We start from the raw sequence: 8891 nt of genomic DNA, 5'->3' as shown, positions 1-8891 counted from the left end.
AAATACTTATTGAAGGAATGAATGTATCTAAACGCATTTTAGTTCTAGGTACATTTATTTTTATCCATTTATCTGACAAGTATTTCCAGACGGAGGGAATATATGCCTTAGGCTTTTCAGCAAAAGAAATCAAAGTAAATTTTTCCAAGGATTTCAGTCCTTCAAAATTCCTACAAAAATTCAAAGAAAGAAGCCCTGAGGAAACGTTCCATCGCCACGGCCTCGCGAACGCCACGACGCAGAACCCCGGCCCAGTCGGTCGGTACTCCATGCCCACTCCAACGCGGGCCCCCAGATATAACACGCTCGACAGCCCGGCCCACCGGCATCAATGCAAGCCGCGCGAGAATTGACCCGCATTCACGCCCGCAAGACGCAGGTCCCACCAGCCAGCCTCACAGAGCCCGTCGGCCTGGGCCCCGAGCAAACCCAGACCTGGCCCACTCTCCGCGGACCCACCTGTCGGCGCGCATCATCGATGCGGGCGCCGGGCAGACGGACGGGAGCCAGTAAAGGCGGCCGGGCCCCAGGCCGCCATGTGGAGACGTTTTTTCAGTGTCCCATCACCGCTCACCGCCCCAGCCCCGGCGTTACCCTCCCTGCCGTTTCAAATTCAGCACGCGATAAATGTGTCCCCGGGCCGGCGGTGACGCCAGGGCGGTGACCGGACGCCTGGCTAGCATAGCGTAGCATAGCTGTGCGTGTGCGTGCCGTTTTGTTTTTGTTTTTGCTGCGCTCGCCGTTCCGCGTGGAGGCGTTTCGAAAAGTTGTTTCGTCACAGGCTTTTCTCCCCACCCAGTCAGTCCACCGCCGCCGCGAGGGAGAGTGGAGAGATCGCCGGAGGGAGGGAGGGGGGAGGAGATGGCGGCGGGGGCGGCGGCGAGCTTCGGGCTGATGGACAAGGCCTACTTCGTGGGGCGGGGCGAGATCCTCAGCTGGGTCAATGCCACGCTGCAGCTCTCCCTCAACAAGGTCGAGGAGGTCAGTCGCCCACGCTTCCTTCCGATCCCCCATTCCGGTCCCCGTTCCCCGCGTTCCCCGCGTGCTAGACTGTCCTGTGCTCGTGGGGAGGGGGGAGTTCGTGGGTGGTGCGGTGTGACTCGGTTTGGATTTCGCGGGTGCTGATTTGGGGGCTTTGTTGGTCTGTGTCGATGCAGGCGGCGTCGGGGGCGGTGCAGTGCCAGCTGCTGGACATGGTTCACCCTGGGTTGGTGCCGATGCACAAGGTTAGGGGGCTTCTGACCCGATTGATCTGTTCTGGAATGCTGCGCCTGGGTGGTTTAGATGGCTGCCATGCTCTGCTCATTTTGGGGGTGTTTTGCAGGTGAATTTCGATGCCAAGACGGAGTACGACATGATCCAGAACTACAAGATTATCCAGGATGTCTTCAACAAGCTGCGGATAGGCAAGGTGCTGGTGATTCTCCCGGCCTAGCCATATGGCGGCCTTCTTGATCCAGGGATTTACTCGTCATTTTGTCATGCATTTTGTGGATGAGTGGAAGCAGGGTGACCTGTCTGTTTACCAGTTCGGTTTATTCAGTGTGTTCAATCTGGAATAGATACCTGTGATTGATGTCAGCATGTGGTATATAGATGATTCGATGCCTTACTAATTTTGCTGTGCCGTACTCAAGTTATACTCATTGCTGTGCACAGTGAGGATGGATGTGGTTGAGATTAAGACCTGTGTTTATGTGTATTGAAAGCTAATTTTCAAAGTTTGGTTGGGTGAAGTAGGCGTGTGACGACACATCACAGGGCAAAGTTTGGTGTTCTGTGGCTGTCTGTGTTCAGCACTTGACACTTGATATCATGAAAGGCTTTGATAGTGTGGTGGTGGTTGTTGTTTTAATGGTTAGTGTCGCATGTCAAAAGAAGTATATATATTCAACTTGTACTGTTCTGTTCATGTTCTGATCCCGTACAATATAAAGTTTAGAGTTGTGCTTTCTGAATGTTTTGCCGATTTTATGGCCTGTGTTTTAGCAAACTGAGCTAAGGGTTCTTCATCTCTGTCCTTCAGCATCTGTTCTTATTTGTATGAGGTAAGCTGTAGCATATAAAGTTCTTCGTTGTGCTAATTAGTGGATGGATGCTTCTGCAGAATATTGAGGTAAACAAACTTGTTAAAGGACGGCCATTGGACAACTTGGAGTTTCTGCAATGGCTGAAAAGATATTGTGATTCTGTGAATGGTGGAATCATGAATGAGTATGTGCCATGGTTGTGTTAAATGCAAAAAAACTGCAATTTGCCAGTAACTATTGAATTGATAAGACTATTTTCTTGATTTAGAAACTACAATCCTGTAGAAAGGAGGTCCAAGGGTTGCAAAGAACGCAGCCACAAGGGTCCCAACAAGTCATCCAAATCACTTCAAGCCAACAGATTATCTAGTGCTAACTCAGCAGATGGAGGCGCCCTGAATTCTAATACTGATCTTGGTACTTGTCACACGTCTTTCTTTTTGCATATGATTTTCTTTTTTTAGTATATAAGATCTGTTCCAAGCTATTCTTAATGAATTGGTGATGTTCCTTCATAAATGACCGACACAAGGCATTAACTGAAGCTGGCCATCAGTTATCAGTTTATGCTCATTTTTATTTGAAATAGCATAGAGGCTTTGTGTGACTTCGTTAAATACTTAAATGACTAACTCAATGATGCAGCTTCTCCAATCGGAAAAGTCTGTAACGCTGTTGACGAAGAGCATTACATGGAGCAGATTCAACAGTTATCTGAGAAGGTAAGTAGTGTGTAACTTAAGGTGCTATTTCATTTTTATACTGTGGGAAAACCTGGGTATCTATACTGTAGACTGTTATATGAGTATGTGACTCCAGTTTTATTCTAAAATATATTGTTTTAAAGTTATTTTATTATAGCTGTAAAACCTTCTAGCCTCTGATCATTATTCCGGTTAAACTTGTAGAGTTCACCTTTGGCAGCTATAAATCTGGGCAAGTCATACTCTTGTGTATGATAAATTCATCTTGTTGGTGATGTTAATATCTCTACTGGATTGCAGATTGCAGATCTGAAGGTTTCTGTGGACAACACTGAGAAAGAAAGAGACTTCTACTTCTCAAAGTTGCGTGACATCGAGATATTATGTCAAAGACCTGAGTTGGAGCATCTACCGGTAAAACAAATATCTTTTGGAAATCTTAGAGTCTGCATTTTTTAATTTTATTGTACTCATCTGCATTCAAGGGCCTTAGTGTCTGAATTTCAGTTAGTTTGACAAAGAAGCTTCTCAGGGACCCCCAAGTCAATGTGGGGTTGTTAATTCCTAATGAATGCCACATAAGGTTAGCTAAAGGGGGGAGAGTCCCTCCTTTAACTGTCCGTTAGTAAGATAGAAATGAGCTTCCCTGCAAATCAAATGCAGGTGGGCGAGCTTACACCCGTAAGCTCTAGCCAACCCAGCTAGCGGTTATCGCATTGCCACATAACAGTATCTCCTCATCAAAAGCAACATATTCCCTTGTACTGCACCATTCATTTGCACTTCAATCCAAAGATTGTCCTCTACTATGCTGATCTTTAGAGTATTTCTCACAACTTAAGCAACAAACTAATAATTTGGACAACAGTTAGATGGTATCGTGTGATTCATGTCTGTATGTGGATAAACTATTGGCTGATTTGTTTTTCACATCTGATATCGAAATTGAACTTTTGGTCATGAACTACTTGGTTCACCTGAGTTGTAGTGACTTTTTTTATTGGTAGTTCTGTATATTGTTTATGGCAATTCATGTTTTTTTTTATTCATTTTGGTTTTACTATTGACCTGGAGATTTTTCTTGACAGATGACCAAAGGGATAAGGAAGATACTTTATGCGGCTGATGCAAAGGATTCATCATTACCCGAGGCTAATGAAATAATCACCAGGTCACCAGGCATGTTCTCAGATGAAGCAGAGTGACAAGTGCCACGGGAAGCGCCAAAACCTTTGGTGGAGAATTTTGTGGTTCTCCTACTATTAAACCGAGTAGCTCGTAATGTGTAAATTAGTAGAAAATAACACTTGGCATGGGGAACTGCTCATGGCCAGTCACCTGCAACTGTCTTCTGTTGTGGCACGGCTTATCAAAAGACAATTTTTCCTCTAAGAAGTAAGAACACGTGGCTAGTTATGATGCATATTAATGGATAACGTCTCATCCTGTCCCCAATCCACACAGATATGTCACTACATTTATTTTTGACAGCTCTTTACTTCTTTTCCTGCATTTCGTGCTGGTGAGGATCACCAATCTTTTATGAGCGTCAATGCGCCCAAGTTTTCTGCCTTTTTTATGCGAAGAAATGTACTACTACTTAAATTCTTTTTGATAGCTTCTCATCCTATCCCCAAACCCAGAATTTTTTTACCACGTTGAATTTTGATGTCTCTAGTTCTTTTTCTGCTACTAGTAATTCCTTTTCTCCTTTGATGCCAGCTTGATAGCAAGGATCAGTATTCTGTATAGGATTATTCAACTAGCTCTCTGTACTTAACTTCAGAGTGATTCTCATTTTTTTAATTTTACAGTGATCCTTAGAGTGGTCCAACATGTTTATATTCATGTTGTCTGAAAACTGTGTGTTCCTCCAGGACACACATTCTCCTCTAGCTTTTAGCTAATACTCCCTCCGTCCCAAAATAAGTGTCTCAACTTGGGACGGAGGGCAAACTTATGACTGAAGACCACTTGAAAAATAGAAACACGACTAAACAAAGATTGCCTATTTTGTTCTGAGCAAGAGTCTACCCACTGAAATCTGGCCAGTGCCTGTTATTTTAAGGTTTCATAGGCAATTCTTATGAATCTATTGCTAGGTTCTGGATGGCTAGTATGAAGCATCTAGTCTCTAGGGCTTAACCTAGTTAGTGCAGCTATGATGTGGTGTGTCTAGAAATACAGGAATGGCACGATTTATTACAACATCCTTTGGATGGGCATCAAACAGGTTCGAGGAAGAAAAATTCTAAAGACTGTAAAAGAACCAGGCTATTCTCTGCCATGTGCAAGTGAAAGAGCTATTCTCTGCCGCCCTGTGCCTTGTGCAAACCTGACTCTTAGGGGTTGCTGAGCTTGGATACCGTTAACCTGCTGAAGCTGGTGCCCTCTACTCTTAATGATATCCCAAGCATCAAGATACTGGTGGTCAAGAACCACCCTCCCTGCCCAGAAGCGGTAAACCTGGCGAGAAGCACTTGTTCCTGAGCCCGACGCCTGTTCTGGTCTTCTGGCGACAGGTTGCTGGTCACCGGCAACAGATTCAACACCCGCAAAGAAGGTCAAGACGTCGACGCTGGCAGCAGCGCGTGTGGTTGAGCTGTGACTCCCCTACGGTGGTGGTTGTTCTGGGTTGCTAATAAGAAACATTCTACTAGTGCTTAACCCGGTCAGTGCAGCTGTGTTGTGTGTCTGGAAGTTCAGGAATGGCATGATTTATTACAACATGTTGTGGATGAGCATCAAACATGTTTGGCGGAAAATTGTAAATACTTGTGAGGAGCTGGGCTATTCTATTCCCCGTGCAAGTGAAAGAGGAAATGGTGCATTTTTTGCTATCCGACGATGACATGACCTTTGTTGGAGATGCCCTAAGTTGTAGAGATCTGAGCAGATCTAGTCACTTATCTCTTTGCTTGATTAAAAAAAAAACTTACTATCTCTTTGCTTTCAGGTCCATTTCTTCCTTCCCAGTTCCCACTTATTTCATGCAAGCAGTATCCAACTTTTATCATTCCTTACATATCGAAATACAATACTTGGTAATATAGCATACACATTGATAATTATCCAAAATTTCTTCCCTGTTCTTGGAAAACCTGGTAATACGTACACACGTAAGAATTGTGAAAAGGAGATGTTGCTAGCCAATGATCATCGGGTATTCGCTTATACCATGTCTTTTGATGTACTGCACTAGGAGGGCAGCTACCGTGAGGAACTCGCCGCCGCTGCTGAGCTGCTTGGCATGGGAGTCGGCGCTGCATCGGTAGCCCGCGAAGCAGAGCATCTCCACCCACACCTGGGCGATCACCTCCAGGATGCTGTGTTCCTGTAGGCCGACGAGCTTGGCGCCTAGCTGAGACCCTCTCGTTAGCAGATCATCGTAGATCAGGGAAGCACGGCTGTTGGGAAGCCGAGTGGTATAGGCGAATCGGTTCTCGGGGGCAGTGTTGAGGGCGTCCCCGTGGCGCCGCAGCAGATCCTGGCTCGGGCCGTGCTCAAGACCTGTGAGGCCATAGCACATGTCGACGTATGCATTGCGGCTGGCCGGGGGAGGCAGCATGTGGGGACGTTCAGCCAGAAGGAAGAGCATGTAGTTGGAGAGCGTGCCGACCGCCTCCGCGAGAGCGGCGTCGTCCTGCCCTCCCTGCTCCTTGTGCCAACCGAGGTAGATGTCTGTGGCCATGTGCCAGACGATGATGCTCCGCTCCAGCTCAAGGTCTTGAACGATCCAGGCGAGGCCTTGGTACAGACCCGGCCTCCGATTCAGAGCCGCCCGTCCTCTCGAGTTGACAACATGGTCCGGGCTCGACTCCCGGACGCCGTCGCTCTGGAGCACTCGTGCCACCACCAGTTTCTTGATGCGCTTCGAGACGGGGACAGCCGGGCCCGAGTAGGCCAGCGTGTTCCACTGGTCCTCGAGTCCCAGCCACCTTGCGACTTTGCTGATTCGGCTGACCCTGCTGCGGGCACACAGGCGGATCAGGTTGTGCTGCCCCATGGAGCCCGACCAGTACCTCCTCCGCCACTCCGCAGCGTGGACGAGCCGGCGAATCCATGTAAGTCCTTTGGCAAGAGAGTCCCATGTTTTCCTTGCCTTGGCTCCCCGCGCATGGAAGCTCCTCTTCACCAGTAGCGCGCACGTCCAGCTCGAGAATGCCGCCCTTAGTGCCGACGTGACCTCCAGGACGATGGCCCCGACCAACAGGACGTAAGTGATGACGACGTCTGCTTTGTGGCCGCCATCATGATCTTGATCACCCACCAACACCAACGCCAGCGCCGTGGCGGCGCCCAGCGGTGCGATTGTGTGGATGCAGAGGCCATACCAGGTGTGCATCACTTCAGTCTTGGTGTATAGGACGTCATGCATCAGGGAGAGCTGCATCTCCACCACCTCGTACACCTCCTCCCCACTCAAATCTAAGGTGCCACTGTATGCAGCTACGTCAGGCAGCGGCCCATTCAAGAAATCCCTGGCGACATCCAACAGTAGGTGAGCTCTCAGCAGGAAGCCCTCACTATCCCGACGGCTTGGAGTAGGCCTAGCTGTAGCTCGTGACTTCTTGTCAAAGGACCGGTAGTTGCCGCCTGATGAGCTACTACCGGCGCACCTGAGCGCCCACACCCTCTCCCCGTATTTGACAAGACCGACCACAAAAATTAGGATGGCTGCCGGCCGAATCAAGGACGACGATCTACCACCGACTATAGGGGATTCGTAGAGGACGTAGGCGGCTGCCGCGACCTGCACGGCCAACGTCTGCAGGTGGCGCAACCATAGCCGGTTGTCCTCAATAGTGTAGGCGGTGATGTTGTCCTGCCCACCAAGGTGCAGAAGCAGGAACGCAGCCCAGAACGCCATCAGCTCATGTTCCGGTGACCTGCTAGTGACGGATAGATGACCGAGCACGTAGATCGCTGTCGCGTCGGCTAGCATGTACGCCGACCACACAAATGCCCTTAGTACGCCGGAGTCCATGAGCCGGCGAAACTCCGCCAAGATGAGGAGCGTCACCTGGAGTGTGAAGCTGAGCATCACCAGTGCTTGGAGACCCCATTGTTTCCATGCAGACGCCAAAATAAGCGCTCCTCCTGCCATCGGTTTCTCCCAGCTGACATGGATACATCATCAGCACAATTAAAAGTCATGGTTGGATTCTTTTCGTTTTTTCCGACATCAATCAATTCTGTAAAAGACGACTCTTATATTACAACCAAAAGGGTGTCTACAACTTTCCATCGCAGCTCAAGCCATGCGAGATGGGCTCACTCAAACCCAAAATCTACCATGTCAAATTGAAACATGGCAGTTTACAGTTCAAACTGAAACATCACAAAATTGCCATGTCATCACAAAACCGCAGTCAAGGATGAAACCTACTTGGTATTAATAGTTCATAAAGGATAAAATGTGCACGAAAACAAAGTTCAGTCATATTGGCAAAAATTTAAGGATGGAAACTACAATTTTCTTTTTGCAATATGATTAGAACGTGATGATGATTTTTGCATAAAGAACATACTTCCTTACCAAGGGAATTGTTGGCTAAATTATCTACTGCCGCAAGTGTGAAACGCCTTGAGAAGGAGTACACATAATATGAGAATACCAGAGCTAGCGATTTAGCAATGTAAATATATGGACGACTTACGTATATAGGATGACAAGAGAAGATCGAGCTAGCAATTAGGCGGGGATGTATATGAACACAAGTGACAAGCCAAGTGGAGCATGTATATAGCAGGACATCGAGGGCAGAACCTGGTGCGTGGCCTCCCACTAGGAGAAGACTAAGGGCTCAAGTTGATCATCTGATACCGGGCACAACCAGCAAGCAAAGGCAAAAGTAATTTATTCTCTATTTTATTGCGAAAGGAAGAAGTAAAGTATCCACTCAGGCTAGGTGAAGCTGACAATAATCTGCTCCAAGTTTATGCCCGGCAATCCAGCTGGCCGTTCAGGCCATTTGGAGATCTGTTTGGCTGGCTCGTGGGACCTGCCACGCTGGATTGTGTGATTTTGTGGGACACATAGGTCCTATTCTTTTAGCCGAATCTCCCAGAATCTTGAGAATCGGGTCTCCCTCCAACTTCTCCCAGAATCTTAACTTACAATCCTAACTGTTTACATCCTAACTAATTAGGATTG

The 8891-nt window shown here is 47.7% G+C and overlaps 2 protein-coding genes across 2 annotated transcripts; one reads left to right on the top strand and one right to left on the bottom strand.

Annotated features, from left to right (window-relative positions):
• The first annotated feature begins 737 nt into the window (after positions 1–737).
• On the top strand, positions 738–4195 carry LOC125540117 (microtubule-associated protein RP/EB family member 1A-like). The gene is made up of 8 exons (XM_048703707.1): positions 738–981; positions 1158–1226; positions 1325–1411; positions 2108–2214; positions 2299–2447; positions 2676–2752; positions 3035–3148; positions 3823–4195. The coding sequence occupies exons 1-8, from the start codon at positions 862–864 to the stop codon at positions 3937–3939; spliced, it is 840 nt and encodes a 279-aa protein (XP_048559664.1). The 5' UTR covers positions 738–861; the 3' UTR covers positions 3940–4195.
• Positions 4196–5686: 1491 nt separating this feature from the next.
• On the bottom strand, positions 5687–8494 carry LOC125534348. The gene is made up of 2 exons (XM_048697600.1): positions 8395–8494; positions 5687–7854 (listed from the first exon to the last, which is right to left on the bottom strand). The coding sequence occupies exon 2, from the start codon at positions 7839–7841 to the stop codon at positions 5880–5882; it is 1962 nt and encodes a 653-aa protein (XP_048553557.1). The 5' UTR covers positions 7842–7854; positions 8395–8494; the 3' UTR covers positions 5687–5879.
• Positions 8495–8891: the final 397 nt, after the last annotated feature.

The sequence above is a fragment of the Triticum urartu genome, chromosome 2, assembly GCF_003073215.2.
Source record: "Triticum urartu cultivar G1812 chromosome 2, Tu2.1, whole genome shotgun sequence".
NCBI lineage: Eukaryota > Viridiplantae > Streptophyta > Magnoliopsida > Poales > Poaceae > Triticum > Triticum urartu.
The sequence above is the reverse complement of the archived record's forward strand: the minus strand, read 5'-3'. Positions and strand labels throughout refer to the sequence as shown.

What these genes read in the sequence shown, in the direction of transcription:
- LOC125534348 (XM_048697600.1), bottom strand. Translation starts at nt 7,841, where the DNA reads ATGGCAGGAGGAGCGCTTATTTTGGCGTCTGCATGGAAACAATGGGGT.
- LOC125540117 (XM_048703707.1), top strand. Translation starts at nt 862, where the DNA reads ATGGCGGCGGGGGCGGCGGCGAGCTTCGGGCTGATGGACAAGGCCTAC. An exon ending in CCCTCAACAAGGTCGAGGAG is followed by an intron (nt 982 to 1,157) that starts GTCAGTCGCCCA and finishes GTGTCGATGCAG; the next exon opens with GCGGCGTCGGGGGCGGTGCA. An exon ending in ACAAGCTGCGGATAGGCAAG is followed by an intron (nt 1,412 to 2,107) that starts GTGCTGGTGATT and finishes ATGCTTCTGCAG; the next exon opens with AATATTGAGGTAAACAAACT.